The sequence below is a fragment of the Artemia sp. Qi Xiang Cuo genome, chromosome 9 (genome assembly GCF_049724085.1).
Source record: "Artemia sp. Qi Xiang Cuo chromosome 9, ASM4972408v1, whole genome shotgun sequence".
Taxonomy (NCBI): Eukaryota; Metazoa; Arthropoda; class Branchiopoda; order Anostraca; family Artemiidae; genus Artemia; species Artemia sp. Qi Xiang Cuo.
In genome coordinates, this window is record NC_142802.1 from 68,084,328 (window position 1) to 68,103,229 (window position 18,902).

General features: G+C 34.7%; 1 protein-coding gene across 1 annotated transcript in view; it reads left to right on the forward strand.

The window, feature by feature from the left end:
- LOC148948966 (NFX1-type zinc finger-containing protein 1-like) overlaps positions 1 to 18,902 on the forward strand; it is a 147,372-nt gene that overhangs the window by 95,056 nt on the left and 33,414 nt on the right. The window contains exons 13-15 of the mRNA XM_089095073.1: positions 2,679 to 2,822; positions 8,869 to 9,165; positions 13,217 to 13,678. Of these exons, the coding sequence (XP_088951199.1) occupies positions 2,679 to 2,822; positions 8,869 to 9,165; positions 13,217 to 13,678 (903 nt within the window). The remainder of the gene's footprint in view (positions 1 to 2,678; positions 2,823 to 8,868; positions 9,166 to 13,216; positions 13,679 to 18,902) is intronic.

Here is an 18,902-nt window from a genome sequence, read left to right on the forward strand (position 1 = left end):
GTCTTGCGTTCTCTTTTCCGTCTCAATTTTACACGCAGAGTTGTTAAAGGTAAATGCCAGGGGTAATTTTTTTTACCGGGATTGAATTGTCTAGAGAATATTTCCATGGGGAGGGGGATTTCTCCGTGGAGGTGGGGCCGGATTTCCTGGCATTATTTAAAAAATGATCAGAAATTAAATAAGAAAAAAAGTTTTTTCAATTGAAAGTAAGGAGCAAGATTAAAACTTAAAACGAACAGAAATTATTACGTATATCAAGGGGTTCGCCCCCTATTCAACACCTTCCTCTTTACGCTAAAGTTTGAATTTTGTCTCCATTCCTTAAGAACGACTCCTTAAACACAAGGGTCGTTTAATTAGAATAATATGATGTTTTTTTTTAATTACTAAAAAACTTTATCGTAAAGAGCAAGGTATCGAGGAGGGGTCAATCCCCTTGATATACGTAATAATTTCTATTCGTTTTAAGATTTAATGTTGCTCCTTACTTTCAGTTGAAAATACGTGTTTTTTTTTATCTAATGAAACTAAAGCTCAACAGATGCATTAACCCTGTTGATATGGTTAGTTTCTTATGCTAAAAATATTACTTTGGTTAGAAGTTGTGTGGCATAGTCAAAATATTATTTCTGTTAAATTGGAAATCTTTAAAGATGCTATTAAATTTAATTTTGGATTCAAGATAAAAAATTTTGGATAATGCGCTAATTCAAGATAAAATAGTTTCGGATAATGCGCTAATTCAAGATAAAATTTAACGTAATGCCTTGACTTAAGATAAATCTTTAATTTAAGATTTTTAATTTTTAATTTAATTTAGTTTTCGTTAAAGCAAGTTAAGATCAAATATTTTAGACAATTCAGTTCTTGTGCTTCAATTTTATTCCCTGAAAATAAAGTTTTGCTATAGAGATCATTAAACTAAGTAGTCGCATTCTTCTAGATTTGGGAAATCTTTTAGAAAATTGTTTATATAATTCAAATTGATCAGGCGAAGACCCTTTAGTTGGTCGGAATCGAACATTGTAAAAAAATATTTTATTAAATATAAAACTACTGTTGTTTCCTATCTAATTTCACCAATTGATTCCAAAGGGGAAATATAAAAAGAGTGTCTTGTCCACGCGTTCTTTTAATTATTAAAAGGACTTGGTTATTCTTGTTCAAAGTTGGGGGATCCTAGGGTGAGAAATAAGAGCAAGAAGAAAAGTAGCCCTTATCCCTTCTCTGTGCTCAGGTAGAATCTATCTAGCATTAGATCCAAGTTACCTGTAAAATTTGGGCTGTAAACTGTCATTTTGAAGTTTTTTATTGCATAGGAAAGGCTTTACAGTCCTGTAACACCGTTCCTATCTTGCTAAAGTCCTGTTCTGTAACAAGCATGTCCTGTAACGCTCCCTTTAAACTTCAAAATAGAATTGGAGTTCTTATTAACAAAAACAGGGTTGAACCCTTATTGGAATCTCGGTGCTTAAAGCCAAAAATCGTTTTTTGTTTTCATATCTCCAAAAGAAAAACGGTTGAAGGCAGTGAGACCAACAAGCCGAATTCAAATTGGTGCTTGAGGGGTCAGAAGGAAGCTATTTACAGCACAAATCAATTTGAGCGGTAGGACGTTTTATTTGTGCATTAAGATGAATGAAAATATATCACCCCTTCCCATATCACTTTGTAATGTGTATAGAAAGTTTAGAAAATTAGATTAACTCAAAAAATCAAGACTTCAGTCCAGTGCAAATGAAAGAAAAATGCATCGCAAATGCAGGTAGTCTACAGCACAAGTAAAAAAAGGAAATTAAATTTTTGAAAAAACTTTAAAACAACGCAGACTACCATAAGAATCAAGAATAAACAGAATAAAACCAAAAACAAAATAAAACTGAAAAATCAAAGGAAATTATTATAAAAAAGGAAAAAATTATGAAAAAAAGATCTACAACTGATTTATTCAAACTTGCAAACGGGAAAAGCATAAGAGGCTTTTTTTTTTTTTTTGTGCAAGGGTTAAAAATACCTTACTTTGTCATTTTATTAAGGCCAATTTATAAGTGCGAAACATCTGGTTGGAAGAGTGGGGATAAAAACCTACACCAGGAAACCAAAAAAAAAATTTTGTATTAAGAAAAAATTTAAGGATGTACATATTCTACAAAGATAGATGGTGCTATTCTTCACCTGGGTTATTTCGTTCTATCAGCAACGAATGTGCTGTCCCATCTCAGCTTAGCGTTCTGACAATTTTCAAGTAGGCACATGCACAGGAAATGTGTCGGGGGGGGGATAATGAAAATACTTATTTTCATAATTTGAATAAATAGTGCCCAAAAATGTTGGTGATTTTTGGAATTTTCAAGAGAGATGGGTCCACCCACGTAGGTACGTTCCTGGTTTCTTGCAGTAAGGTGCTTATAATTTGTGCTGGTGGATATTTATGTACACTTTAAAAAATCTTGAACCTCACTCTTACGTAGTGTTGTTCTGTAGTAATATTTACAAACAATTTTTAGGGCCATTTATTATTTCAGAGGTTCAAAATAAAGAATATCCAAAAATTAAAAATCAAGCATGCATTATTATATCTTTTCCCCTCCCCCCCCCCTTACCCTCGAACCATAAACATATTTATAATACTTAATTTCATAGAAAGTGGACAAAGTCAGATAATTATTTAATTTCAGGACAAAGAGCAGAAGTCCCATTTGAATCGGCACGAAGCCGAGATAGCCTTGAACCTTGCAAAGTATCTTACAAAGCAGGACTATTTACAGAACCAAATCACTATTTTGACTACCTATTCGGGACAGTTACTTTATTTGCAGCAGGTAATATATTTGTATGTTTTTAAACTTTAACGTAAGATGCATACCTTAAATTGTTTTCAAGAGGTGGGCCACAGAATAGCAAAATGTTTTTACACCCCAAATATGTCATTTCTCTGACATGAAACAATTCTAGAGATATCAGATATTTGTCATTTCCCAGTACTCAGCGACCCACCTTTTTATAAATGAGAAATAAACTGAAAGAGGATAAACCGAGTGGAAACCCTCCCCCCTTGTATTTCTCCTCACATCCTCCCCTTGTATCCCCCCTTGTAGTTCTCCTCACATCCTCATTATAGTTCATCAGTCAAAAACAGGAAAGATATATTCTCTGTTTCTATTTAGTGTCATTACGACTGTCATTCCTTACATGACCTTGTGGATCAAATTCTTAAAGACAATGTGGGAGTCGGAAAAAGTGTCTAAAGATCGGAATAGAAGCACCCTGGTGAAACTTTTCAATAAAGGAGATGCCATAAAGTGTGAAAACTGACTTGATGTCTGCCTCTTTTCCTTTTATCTACAATGCCGTTCTTCTTGGTACCTTCTTTGTCTTGTTCCAACTCAACTTAGGAGTTTAAAACTCCCAAAGAAATATATCAGCTATAAGGCTTATTGTTCTGGCATATACTAGGGAAAAACGAATCATAGGCAGTGCGCTAGCGCTGCCTAAGTAAAGAACGATGTGGGCACAATGTGTTTTTGGTTTTTTCTCCATACCCGGGGACTTCGTATGGAAGGAGTTGTCGTAGAAACTTTGAAATGGGCTCGTTCGATCGGAAATTGGAGTGGCTAGTGCCCTTTTTAATAGTCGAAAGTGATTGAAGGACAACTAGCCCCCCTCCCCACGCCCATCAGTCCCCCAAACACATCCAATCAAAATTTTGAGATAGCCATTTTGTTCTGTGTAGTTGATTTCCAGATAGAAAATATATTTTTGAGGAGAACTACTACTACTACTAACAACTCACCGCCGCACCAAGCCGTCTGAGGCCAACACAGCTACGCACGCTCCTCCTCTATCTCACTGTATTCAATGCCTCCCTCTTTACATCTGCCTAGGAAGTTCCCATTTCTTTTTAATTTTTCTTTATGACATCCTCCCATCCCAGACGAGGACGACCTGCTTTCTGCTTAGCCTTAGATGGTTGGGCAAAAAGAACAATCTTCGGCAATCTTTCATCCTTCATCCACACAACTTGCCCTAGCCACCTCAACCTTTCTTTCATTATAGCCCTAGAGAGCGGTGTTGAACCACATTTTTCTTATTGCCTATTTTTTTTAAATACGGTCATTCAGCCAGGTACCCAGAACAATCCTTTAGCAATTTCTCTGGAAAACATCTAGCAAATCTTCATCCAATTTTCGGAGCGTCAATGCTTCAGAGCCATATTTGACCCCTATCATCACTGTAGCTTCTAATATTCTAATCTTGGTTTGCAGACTTATCTTCCTGTTCTTCCAAACTTTTTTTTAACTGTGAAAAAACACCCTGAGCCTTGGCTATTCTACTTTTGACATCTTCACTGCTCCAACCATCTTTAGTAATAATACTACCAAGGTAAGTGAAGCTGTCCACCTGATCAATCTTTGTATTACCCAACTTCACCTTTTCATCTTCACTTATTCCTAGCCTTAGTGACTTAGTCTTCTTAAGCCTATTCTAGCACCCTGAACTCGCAAAATCTCTAAAACTTCATTCATTTTGCTCACACTTTCATCTAGGATGCTTAAATCATCAGCATAATCTAAGTCCAGGAGACTATAATCCATATAAAGGGGGATAGAACACAATCCTGCTTAACTCCTGATTTAACACGAAACCAGCTGCTAACCTTATTTCCTACCTTAACCGCAGCAGTGTTATTCTCGTACATAGCACTAATCACTTTTACAACTCTCGGGGCAAGGGTTTAAAGTTATGCCCTGGGGTATATAAGGTTTTTATAGAAGGCGTTGTCGTAGAAACTTCAAGAAAGGCTGATTGGATTGGAAATTCAAAGGGCTAGTGCCCTTTTTAATAGTCAAAAGTGATTGGAGGGTAACTAGCCCCCCCCCCTTCAAACCCATCATTCCCTCAAAAACATCCAACCAAAATTTTGAGATTGCCATTTTGTTCCACGTAGTTTTAAGCTCTGGAAATTAGGTCTTTGAGGACGACAACCCCCTCTCAACCCTCATGACAAGGGTTGTAAGTTATGCCCTGGGGGCATATAAAGTTTTTATAGAACGCGTTGTCGTAGAAACTTCAAAAAGGGCTCATTCGATTAGCAATTGAAGCGGCTTATGCTCTTTTTAATAGTCGAAAGTAATTGGAAGGCAAGTAACACCTCGTCCACGCCCACCATTTCCCCAAACACGTCCAATCAAAATTTTGAGATAGCCATTTTGTTCCAAGCAGTTAAAGTTCGGGAAATCATACCTTTGAGCAGGACACTCCCCCCACAGTCTTCAGAGCAAGGGTTATAAGTTATGCCCTAGGGGCTTATAAGTTTTCATTGAAATCTTTGTCGCAGAAACTTGAAAAAGGGCTTATTCGATTAGAAATTCAAAGGTCTAGTGCCCTTTTTAATAGTCGAAAGTGATTTGAGGGCAACTAGCCCCCCTCTCTCGCCCATCATTCCCCCAAACACATCCAATCACGATTTGAGATAGCCATTTTGTTCAGCGTAGCTGATTTTTCCAGACAGCAAATATTTTTTTGAGGAGGACACTCCCCCACAACCCTCAGGGCAAGTGTTTTAAGTTATGCCCTGGGGGCATATAAGGTTTTTATAGATGGCGTTGTCGTAGAAACTTCAAAACGGGCTCATTTGATTAGAAATTTGAAGGGTTAGTACCCTTTTTAATAGTTGAAAGTGATTGGAGGGCAACTAGTCCCCCCCCCCTCCACGCCCATCATTCTCCCAAACACATCCAATCAAAATTTTGAGATACTCATTTTGTTCAGCGTAGCTGATTTCAATATAGAAAATATATTTTTGAGGAGGACACTCCCCCACAACCCTCAGGACAAGGGTTTTAAGTTATGCCCTGGGGGTATATAAGGTTTTTTATAGAAGGCGTTGTCGTAGAAACTTCAGAAAAGGCTCATTGGATTGGAAATTCAAATTGCTATTGCCCTTTTTAAAAGTCGAAAGTGATTGGAGGGCAACTAGCCCCCCCCCCTCGCCCATCATTTGTCCAAACACATCCAATCAAGATTTTTAGATAGCCATTTTATTGAGCGTATTGGATTTTCACATAGAAAATATGTTTTTGAGGAGGACACTCCCCCAGAGCCCTCAGGGTAAGGATTTTAAGTCATGCCCTAGGGGCATATAAAGCTCTTATAGAAGGCGTTGCCGTAGAAACTTCAAAACAGACTTATTCGATTGGAAATTCAAAGGGCTAGTACCCTTTTTAATAGTCGAAAGTGATTGGGTGGCAACTAGCCCCTCACGCCTATCATTCCCCCAAACACATCCAATAAAATTTTGACATAGCCATTTTGTTCAGCGTAGTTGATTTCCAGATAGAAAATATATTTTTAAGGACACTCCCCCACAACCCTCAGGGCAAGGGTTTTAAGTTATGCCCTGGGGCATATAAGGTTCTTATAGAAGGTGTTGTCGTAGAAACTTCCAAAGGGGCTCATTCGATTGGAAATTCAAACGGATAGTGCCCTTTTCAATAGTCAAAAGTGATTGGATGGCAACTAGCCTCCCCCCACGCCCATCATTCCCCCTAACACATCCAATCAAAATTTTTAGATAGCCATTTTATTCAACGTAGTTAGAAGCTTTGGCAATTCGGTCTTTAAGGATGAAAACCCCTCCCCCCAGAGCCCTCAGGGCAGGGGTTGTAAGTTATAAGAATCTATAAATTTTCTTATTCATCCAAAAAGAAGCAAAATATATCTAGAATAGCTGATGATTCATTCTCCGGTCTTACCTTTTTTTTAATTTGAAATAATTAGCTTTGGAAAAAAGCTCAAGCTTAAAGAGAATTAATAAATTATAAAATAACAAATGGACCTTTATTTTATACATAATGAGGGTTCCTAGCACGTATATACATCCATGTAATTTTGCCGACAATAATTTATTTGTTTTTTTAACTTTCAGAAATAATGCGTACCTGCTCTACAGATGAGTTATTTAAAGTATTTCATTAATAAAAGATTTTTTGGGTGAAGGTATTAATATTGGCATTTGCATACTTTTGCAAATCTTAGAAAATTTTTAGGGAATATTCTTTTGTTTTAGTTAGTAGGTATCTTAAGTATTGTGAATAAAGGCATGTTAGGTTACTTATAAATTTTAGGTATGCTTTACGCCTTTTAAATTGTAACAGAAGGAATTATTTGTAAGGTGGCTTTCACCTCTCTTAGTCTTTGGAAGAAAATCTTCTTATGTATAAGTATGACGAAAACAAATATTAATCGAAATTCCTTTTTATTTAGATTCTTACTTCGAGGGAGAGGGTTGTGGTAGTTTCCCTATCTAAAATCTAATTTTAATAATTTTTTACGATAAATTTCAAACTATTTAGTTTATTTTGAATTTAGATCATCAAATTTCACCTGGTCTCATCAGATTCGTTCGGTTACTGCGAAGAGTGTTTAATTTAATATTTTGTGTGTTAGGTTTACTAAAAGTATTTGTTTTACCTTTCTTCAGGAAGAATTTCGAATTTGGTCTCTGCCATAATTGAGATGATGAGACTATCATTTTCTAACATTCTTTCAACTTTCTAATCCCCAGTAGACATGTATTAACTTATTTAATTTATTATTATTATCATCTTTAATTTAAAATTTTCCATTTTAGAATATAGAATATTTTAAAATTAAAGTATTTATGTATTTAATTCATTTATTTATTACAAAGCGTCATCTAACTTTCAGTCAATACGTGAAAGAAGTTTCCAGCGTAGAAAATCCCAAAAATCCTCTTGAAACTCCTATATGAGGATGATCAATCGTAAAAAAAAGGCCAATTACCGAACATCAGCACTACTGATGGTTTATCCCTTGAAGATTAGCCGCACTGTCAACAATCTCAATCCCATCTTGGATACTTTTGTGTGTTTGTGTGTGGAGATTTAGCCCTTGGTCATATGTCATATGTCATATGACATATGGTCATATGTCCTTGGTCATATGTCATATGGTCATATGTCATTTGGCCCTTGGTCATATGTCAAAAGAAATTCTGAATTCAACGTTTAAGAAGTAACATTTTCAATACTTGATGCACTAAAAAGGGAGATGTATGAATTGAAGGGAAGTTTAGTTTTGTTTTTTATTTTCTTTTTTCTCTCTCCCGTACTCCATGACCGTTATAATTTTTTTTATGATGTAGGTTAAAGAGAAATTATTATTATAGAAATATTATAAAAATTCTTTTAGAAGCCACATTATGTTTCTTGTTTCGCTTCGAGTTTGTTGCGTAACTTTTAACGGGTAAATCATAAATTATTCACGCTTCGCTCTAATATGTGTTTTTATATCTTTAAATATAATGCTTTTTAGGCAAACATCGATTTTGTTCATGGAAAGAACTAGGTCTATAGGCACAAAACAAGTTGATTGTGAAAAAGCTTATTAGTTGATTGTAAAGTATTACTGCAGATGACGATTTCTTTTTCCGAAAGAATTTATATGGAGATAATTTTCTAAGCATACTTAACTTCAGGATAACCGTGGTAACCATGCAAACAGGTAGAACCAGTTTAACAATATTTTTATTTGTCAATATAAGAATTATTATCATTATTATTTATTAAAATTTAGACATTGTTGTAATAAGATCAAATATATAAATCTATTAACAAACAATAGTATCATCACTGCTATTATAGAAAAATAGATATCCGCTGCCCTAGTTTTCTATTCTTTTGCATTTTTTAGCTGGCATAGGAGAAGAAGAATTTGTCAATCGCTAGAATACACTGTTCTATGTTTACTTCAACACGCCTTAACTCTACATACAATACATTTTATTTTGTATTGTCTAACTATTTTTTTTATTAATTACTTTTATTTAATAATATTTTTTTATAGCTGCGAAAGAAATCCTTCGAAAATTTGAGCAAAATAAGAATATCAGTGGTTGACAATTACCAGGGTGAGGAGAACGATATCATCATTTTATCTCTGGTTAGGTCAAACAAAGACTCCAATATAGGTTTTCTGTCAACAGTAAACAGAGTATGTGTTGCCCTCTCTCGTGCCAAATATGGTCTTTATATGATTGGTAATATGGAGTGCTTGAAGTCAAAATCCGAATTATGGCAAAACATCTACGCCACGCTAAATGATAATTATGAAATTGGCAATCATCTGGAGCTTGTTTGTCAGGTATTTCTTTACCCTGTTCAAATTTATATATATATATATATATATATATATATATATATATATATATATATATATATATATATATATATATATATATATATATATATATATATATATATATATATATATTGAAAATTATTCCGTGTTTAATTATTTTTTGTACAGCAGAAGTGTTAACTAATGTGTATAACTAATGCTTCATTTGTTAAGACCGGAACCAGGGTCGTATCCAGGATTATTTTTTGCAGGGTGTTTTACACAAGAACTTTTTCGGAGGGGAGGGTGGGGGGCTACACAAAAAAAAAAAACATATACAAAATGTTTTTATATTCATTTTTGTTACATTTTTACAAGTCAGAGAAATATTTAATTTTTTTTTGGGGGGGGGGGGCGGGGTTTCAAACCCCCTAACCCCCCACCTCTGGATACAGCCTTGACCAGAATACACGTTGCATGAATAGGCCACATTTTAGATGTATTCAAAGTTTTTTCCTATAGAGATCGGGTATATGCTGTAAAATGAATGTTAATAATACATCTGGGTTCAACGGGAGTTTATTAACCTCCTCACATTCAGGATATCTTTGCTCGTTTTAAGGTTTAGTGTCGCTTTTTACTCGTATTTAAAACATTTTTGTTTCATTCCTATTTTCACGTTACATTTATTCGCTCAAATTGTGACAAGGAATAACATAATTGGCACGAGAAAATTTGGTAATTATTAGAATGTGTTAATTTTGACGAATTGAATCATATAAAAGCAAAAAATGGAATTAAAATCAAAACAATAATCTATCTTTTTCTTTTTGTTTTGAAGACTCGGATTGAAGACATTGAGTAAAACTACTCAGTTACTTTTCTAAATTAGGGATAAAAAGTTCTAGCTTTTTAACTTCAATGGTCAGCTTGACACTCTTTTATGGTGTCCAGCCGCGATGAAAGGAAACAGTTTTTAAGTGGGGTAAAAACCCGGTAAGGAAAGAATAGTAAGACGCAAATAAAAATCAAGTAAAGATTGTGGAAAGAAACTATGAAGTCACCCTAAAACTATCTTTTAAGTAATCTTTATTCCAAATACTAAGCGATCCAAATATTTGAAAATGATCGAAAATTTTTATATCGTTTTACATAGTCCAGCAAGTGTATTAAACAAAAATATAGTTCTTCGGATTTGAGCTGTTCTATTTTAAGTTCCTGTCTTTGTTTTCATTCTTATGTTAGTTTTCATATTTTTTATTTCTAGGTTGTTATTCATAGTTTTCTCTTTTTGGTTAAAGGTTTCATCTCTAGATAAGATTTTCTTGTTTTTTAATCTGTTTACTATTGTTTTTTTTTCTCTCTTTATGAATGCATAAAGGCTTCCGGAGTGATGCAAAATATTTTGGTATTTGTTTATTATATTTTTTCACTTTCTTAAATTTTAGCTGTTATTTATGTACCCTAATTTAAATAGTTTACTCTTCTTAAATATAATTTTCAAACATTTATAAATGTTAAGATTAATCCTTGCTGAAATAGTATTAACAAATAACATTATAACAACTAACATGAATAATATTGGCAGCGTAGCAATAACATCGATAACCCTATCAGTTCCAGGTTAATCTTTAACACAGTGAACAATCAAAATCTCCCAGAAACCCTTTATTGTGTTGAAACTACTAAGTATATTAAAAATATCTACATAATCTAAGCCTAAGAGAATTTCATCTTTTCATCTGGTACCATGCTTTTCGAAAATCTACGCTGTATTGGGACAAGGACTATCATTCTTATACACAAGGATAAGATACAACCCTGCTTATATCCTGATTACACACCGAACCAACTACTCAATTCCTTTTCTACCGTAACTGTCATGTATTACACTTGCCTAGTCGTTCTTATCTGGTGTACCATGCGAGGAATGAACGTTAAAAAAAATTTTTTATAAGTTGAATCAAATCAATGTTTATTCTTTAAAAATCTGGAACAAAAACTCGCAATGATTGATTTAAGTGTGAATATTTTGCCAATGTGTCCTCTTCCTTTCCTAAGACCACTATGTTGTTCTCTTTTCTACATATTTGTCTAGTGTCTCTTAGTCTAATAAATAACATCATACTAGAAAAATGTTCGTAAATCCAGCTAATGCCTCTATAATTATTGCATTCTCGATTTTCACTTCTTATAAAGGGGCTAAACAAAAATGCATTTAAACCAAAATTTGTCAAAAATCAAAAGACATATAAATTTTAACAAGAATATACTCAAACAATTTTTCTATCAAACGCCGTATACGGACATTCCAAGCAGTGGCAGTTCTTGTCAAACAGTTCGTTGCAGCGAACTGTAAGTAAGGAGCGACCCGGCTCAATGGTAACCGAAACTCTAAAGAACGGAATTTTGATACCAATAGATACATCACAAAAATCGAATTTTAATGCTGAATTCAAATATATAAGATTCATCAAGTTTAGTCTTACCTATCAAAAGTTACGTGCCTGAGAAATTTTGACTGATTTTAGAAAAAAAGAGGGAAAGAACCCCTAAATGTTATAGAACCATAATGAAAATCACACCATCATATCCAGCGTATCAGAGAACTCTACTGTAGAGGTTTCAAGCACCTATCTACAAAAATGGGAATTTTTTATTTTTTGCCAGAAGAAAGATCACGGATGCGTGTTTATTTGTTTGTTTTTGTTGTTTTTTCCCAGGGGTGATCGTATTGACCCAATGGTCCTAGAATATCGTGGGAGGGCTCATTGGAACGGAAATGAAAAGTTCTAATGCCCTTTTTAAGTGACAAAAAAATGGAGGGCGACTAAGCCCCCTCCCACGCTCATTTTTTTCTCAAAGTCACCTGATCAAAATTTTGAGATAGCCATTTTATTCAGCATGGTTGAAAATATGATAAGAATGTCTTTTGGGATGACTTAATCCCCCGAAGTCCCCGGGGGAGGGCTGAAAGTTATGAACTTTACCCAATGTTAACATATAGTATTGGTTCTTGGGAAGTATACAGACATTTTCAGGGAGGATTTTTTCTGGTAGGTGGGGGGGGGTCAGGGGATATATGGGAGGATCTTTCCATGAAGAAAGTTTTCATGGGGGAAGAGACATTGCTATGAAGAAGGCGCCGGATTTCCCTGCATTATTAAAGAAAAAGATCAGAAATTAAGTATAAAAAACAACAAGTTTTACAACTGATTTCAACTGATCAACTGATTGTGATTAATGGGTCATTTTTAAAGAATTGAAAAAAAATTCGAACTTAAGCTTAAAGAGCAAGGTATTGACTAGGGGGCGAACCCCCTAATATACGTATTAAAAATCTATGAATATAGATGTTCGTCACATAAGTTAATTCGTAAGTTACGTATATTTATTACTATTGAAAACGTTCGTAAAGAAAATTAAGTAAGTTTCGAGAAATCCATTTAACCAAATAAAAGTAAAATTAATATACAAATTTTGTTTTAATTATTCATGTACGGTGAGCCAAAATCAAAACCTACATTAATTCAAAAACTTTCAAAAATTAAATAAAAAGAACAAGTTTTTTTTAACTGAAAGTAAGGAACTACCTTAAAACTAAAAACGAACAGAAATTATTCCGTATATAAAAGGGGCTGTTCCCTCCTCAATACCTTGCTCTTTACGCTAAAGCTTGAATCTGTCACACAAATTAATTTTTTAAAACAATGAAAAATTCTAGCGTAAAGAGCGAGGTATTGAGGAGGGGACATCCCCTTTCATATACGGAATAATTTTTGTTCATTTTAAGTTTTAACGTCGTTCCTTACTTTCAGTTAAAAAAAACTTGTTTGTTTTATTTAATTACATTATAAGATGAAGCATTAAATTTACAATAATCACTGCCATAGCCATCGTCTTGCAAACTTATATGCAGCTGAACGAAAAATATTAAGTAAATAATGAAATTCAGAATAACACAGACTCAATGTAAGATTAAAGATATAAAAATCCCTTAAATTCCTTAAAATCCCTAAAATCCCTTAAAATCCCTGTAAAATTTTTGGTAATCATTTCCTATTATATTTTATAGGTTCATGATACAGTAACAGCAATAACAAAAGCCAGTGATTTCAAGACCGTTGCTGAAGGAGGTTGTACACAAAAATGTAATGCAGTTTTAAACTGTGGTCATATATGCCCAAGAATATGTCACATTCACGACCGGGATCACCTCCAAGGTCGATGTTGCAGACCATGTGACCGATACATCTGCTCTGAGAAGCATCAATGTCCTAAGAAATGCTTTGAAGAATGTGACAAATGCATAATTACCGTAGAGAAAACTCTATCCTGTGGCCACACAGCCAATTTACCTTGTTATGTTGATAGCTCGGATCACAAGTGTTTGATTATGGTTGAAAAAGTTTTACCAGATTGTGGTCATTTTGGCCGAGTATATTGCGGTGTAGATCCTCAGGGGCTGCTATGCAGCCTGCCATGTAATATTCCATTGGCCTGTGGGCATCAATGTACCAGAAAATGCCATACAAAAGTAAGTCTTTGTTTTATGAATCGTTTTCTTGAAATTAGTGGTGTTGACTTACCAATTCGGACTTGATGTAGTAATGGTTCAGAATGCAAACGTAATTTTAATCCACGAAAAGAAAATGATTAACTTATCTTAGAATAGTCACGACATCGGGAAGGTTCGTTTCCCGTCTCAGCTCCCTCTGTACTTTTTAATAAATAGTGTGCTGACTGAAATTGAAGACCCATGAAGGTTGAAAGCGTTGAACATGAGGAAGATGAAATTCGAAGCGCAGTATAACAAATTAGTCTATTCCTGGGTTTTAGAGGAAGACATTCCCGTTTGGTAGCTATGAAATCAATCTAGATTATTAATTGCTTCGAAATAAATACTACGCATTCGGCAGGAATATTATAATGATAATCCGTATATCAGTGGACTAAATCCACATATATATAATTGTTTTTCGTTTAACAGAATTGTTTTTAAAAAGATAATTGTTCGTTTTCCGGTGTCAAAACGATTTAGACAGGTCAGAACTTCTGGTAAATTCATTTAGAGCCTTAACCAGTTTTGGTAGAACATTTTTTATATGATTGACTTCAAAAATACCCGGGTGTCTAAAACCCTGACGGTCTCACTTCCCTCAGTGAAAGTGAATGAAACAAAATTAATTTAAGGAGATGACAAGAAAACAAAATAAATTTTGATTTATCTTCAGATGCGAAAAAAACACCCTGTATATTGACTATTTTACTTTACTTCTAATTCAGTCTTAGGAGCAAATATTAGGATAATATTGATGACAGTTATTAGACATACTTTGGGATATGGGTGCTAAGGAATGTTGAGTAAAATGTCCTTGATATTTTTCAGAGGAATTGTCTAAGGTCTAAAGAATGTGGGATTAATCTTACCTGACAAAGAGAAAAGAATTGGCACAGTAAATAGGTAATGAGAAAACAGAACTTGTTAGCTACTATCTTTAGTTACATAGCTATTCTGCTTTTTACGTCTATATATGTCTAGAAACTGATATCAGAATTATAGAACTCACTTTAATGACGGCTATCAGGCATGATTCTGAAACACACGTGCTTTAGAACTTTAAGGAAAATGTGCTAGATGTTCTATTCTAAAGGAATTTCTAAAAGGAAATAAAAGGAATTATAAAAGGAAATAAAGGAATATTCTAAAAGGAAAAATATTCTAAGGGAATATTTTAAAGACTTTGGGCCCTTGCTTGAACAACCTTATATTAGATTGAGACTGACGTCACAGATTTTTTTTTTTTCACCAAAAATACAACTTACACAAACGGAAGGTTTAAGTCCACATTTCCTTTTTGGTTATAATTCCACTTCAAAATGAACCTTATAGTTAATATTAGGATGCTAGTAATGATGAGCGATCCGAAAATTGAGGAGGATTTACTGGGCATTTTCCAGAAAGTTTTCCTATGGATTATTTTGGGTATCCGACTGACTGACCGTATCTCAAACAGTAAGATGTACGAAAAATGTGGTTCCATCCCGCTTTCTGAGGCTGTAATGTGAGAAAGGATGAGATGGGTAGGACAAGTTTTGTGGATGAAGGATGACAGATTACCAAAGATTGTCCTTGTCGGCCAACTGTCTAAATCCAAACGAAAAGCAAATTGTCATGTATGTGACAAGACTTTCTATAGCAACAAATTTGAACACGCACCAATGAGTGCATACAGGTGAGAAACCGTTTAAATGTCACATATTTGACAAAAATTTCTCTCATTTGCATGTTTTACAGGGACACCAGAGAGTACATACAGGTTAAAACCCTATTAAATATGATGTCTATGACAAGATCTTTTCTCAAAGAGTGCATTTGAATAAGCGTAAAAAATTATATACGGGTGAGAAACCGTATGAAACCATGGTGTTCTAATTTCTGGCGACCTGAATTCAAACTCTCTGAGAAATACACCCTTTAGTGATGAGCTTGTTTCCTTTTTCACTGGTAATAGTGTTTGGGTCAGTCAGATAGTTTGCGTTTCAATGCGATAGTTTCACTAATTTAAGTATTTCGTGCTGGGTCTTGACTTGACAACTGCATCTATTCGGAATCTCTGCTTCCAAGCGTCTATGAAGCTCGGGTCCGATAGGACATAATTAAATCTGACAAATCTCGCATGATTTGAATTTAGAAAGTGCGTCTGAATGAAAGAATAGAAATTCTTGAGTTATATAATGCTAATTGTGCTTTTATGATCTTTCTTGCATTAGCTACTATTCCATTTGTTAAGTCCTGGTGTTATAAAAAGATATCTATAATATCATGTGGGCCTCTGTATATAAAGCTCCTATATGATACCGTAGAAAGGGCAAATTTGCTTGTAAGGGATCACCTTGAACAAAATCAACAACGAACGATCAGAACTCTCTGTCCGAAACATTTATTGGATTCGAGATATAATTTTGAGAAAAAGCCACTGGCCTTTGCCTTACCGATAAAGAGGTTTATTTACCCGGCCGAGGTTTATCTACCCAATTTTAAAGGAAAAATACAGGGAGGAAAGTACAAACTTCCGAAACGGAAACCAAATCATTGAAAAACCATTTAATCCTTAGGATTAAATTCTATGTTCTACCGTCGCCTGTAGTAAAGGGCAACATGTCTTCAAAGTAGAATAAAAAAAAATTTCAAGGTCACTTTGTATAGAGGGGCTGGTCGTCAAAACGTCCGATTGGAGCATGCGATTAGAAATTGAAAAATTTAGTGTTGTTTCTAAGAGTCTAGTAGTTGGAGGGTAATCAGCCATCTTCCCTTGCCTTTTTTTGCTAACTGGTCCCATTTAGTGGTTTAGGTCACTGGCATTGCTTTACCCGAAGAAAAAAGCAGAAGTAAAAGTTTTGTTGGGTGCCATTCTGTATTCCCACTTTTCTCTTAGAGTGTTCAAAGTCTGCAGAGACAGCATTCGCTTTGTACGCCTTCCACAAAACACTACAGTTATAATGCAATCATTTCACGTTGTTTTTTTGTTCCAGTTTAAAGAGATTGAAGGAAAATGCTCGATGATTACAAAATGGATAACCCAAAAGAGACTGCTCTAAGAAAACACAATTCGCCAAGTTACTCTTGCGAAGTCTACTATCAAATGTAAAAGAGAATCTAAAGAATGGTTTTCCCGGGTTCTTATCACGCTCCTGAGTCATCCAGGACCACCCAATTCCAGCCCAGCAAACTCCACAAGAGGTTATGGACATCGTTAGAAAAGTTTTATTGGATGTCCTGCAAGCCAGCCTATTAGAAAATTCTCTGAGGAATATCATGCGCAAACGTCTTAGCATCGCACTAGGAAAAAGCTCCCGGAATGAAGTAGATTCAAGTTTCGAGTCCGCACGACCGACGTATGAATATAAGAGACTGAGCCTAAAATGGGAGTTGATGAGTCAGCAAGCGCTGGCCCTTCTACTCTGTCATGCGGGACAGCATCCAAAACAGGTGTAAATTACTCAACAGCCTGCGTGAATGGACGTTAATTCGTCAGAAAGTTCTTCATGTGCCTTATTTATCAGCACTCTTTGGTGTTGAAGGTAGATGCTCCTTTTTCCGATATCTTGCTGAACGTGTTTTTTGTCGAAAAAACAAGAATAGAGCCTTATATAGTCCCAGGGTGATAGACTCAGCATCAATCCGCCCTGACCAAGTAAAGGGAGATCTTTCAGCCCCTTGACTCACTCACAGCACAACATTTTTATTGTATCATGGCTTTGGTCATCTGACGTTTCACTAATTTGACTTTTTTTAACTTTTTATTTTAGAAGTAATATTGTGCTTCTCAATAAAAGAGTTTTCTTTTTAACTGAAATTTTGATGCCATGTGAGTTGAAACTGTTCAACTCTTGTTCAAAGTTACCCGTCAAGGTTTTTCGTGTGCAAAGTTAAACATCCCCAGAGGTAACTTTGAGCACCTTTTTAGGATTGATATAGCTTTTAAAACATGAAGACCGGTACTTTGGGATTGTTGCCATTTGACGGATAATGACGTGTTTCCCAAACGCTGGAAATATCTTTGAGCAAATACTAGTTTAAAGAAAAATATCAAAAAATAACGTTGATTTTCGTAATTTTTATTTCACAGCTACCCCTTTTTATGGTAACCGCTTGATATTGGTTTGTCTATGAGAGAGGGGGTAATGGTGGTTTAGTAGATCGTACTCATCGAAGTTGGCAATCGCGCTTTTGGATGGCACTCCGGTGAGTGTGGTCCCTAGATTTGACGAGACTTCCCAATCAGCTTGCTGTAAATTTTTCTAATAAGAATTTATTGCATTTTGGTCGGATATTTCTGCTTCAAGTCGTAAAAGCATTTCCCTCCCTCTGTTGGTTAAGTGAAATTGTTCACTTTGGTAAATATGCCTGTTCTAGAGCGGTCATATTCAGTGTATCTTTAATTCTGTTTAAGATGAATTGTGTTTAACTTTTGATGCTGAATATGGATGCCTTGATTGTAATGAATTTTCTGTTGCAAAGGTTTATCTTGTGATTAGAAAATTAAAGTCCAATTTAGCAGGTAAATCAATTATATTTATACAATGATCTAGATCTATAATAATCTTTCTCCATAGTCTAATTTAATCTCTATCTAATATCTAATTTATAATCTAATCTCTAATCTATATCTATAATGATATATATATATAATAATCTCTAAATCCTTGAACGCTTTAAGAAAACGTGAAGTTTCTTAAATTATTTTCTTATGGATGATCAAAATTGATGATTATTTTCTCCGTATATTTATATCGTTTTTCCATGATTGTTAATCATAGAATACTTTTTGAATCTACAGTAGTGGTTATCCTGGCTCCTATACAGAAGAAAAGTATGCGCAATTTTGGCAATGCGAATAGTTTTCGGCCAATAGCGTTAGCGTTGACAATGTCAAAACTGCTTGAACATTTGGTCTTTTTTCGACTTGAAGCTTTCTGCAAACATGTAGCAATCTGTTTGCCTTTAAGAAATGTTCTTCAGGGGAGATTGTGATTTTCGCTAATGTGCTGTTATTTAATACTATTGACTATTTTCTATGTTTGTCTACGCTTGCTTTGCACATGTGCGTAAACTATTTGATCGCGTCAACCATTAATCAGGGTTGCCCCCTTAGAGGGAACCTAGTAAAGAACAACTCTTGCGTTTACTACAAAAACCAATTTAAAAAATTGTCAAGCAAGGAAGTATTGCATTTGTAGCTGATTCAGGAATGGTA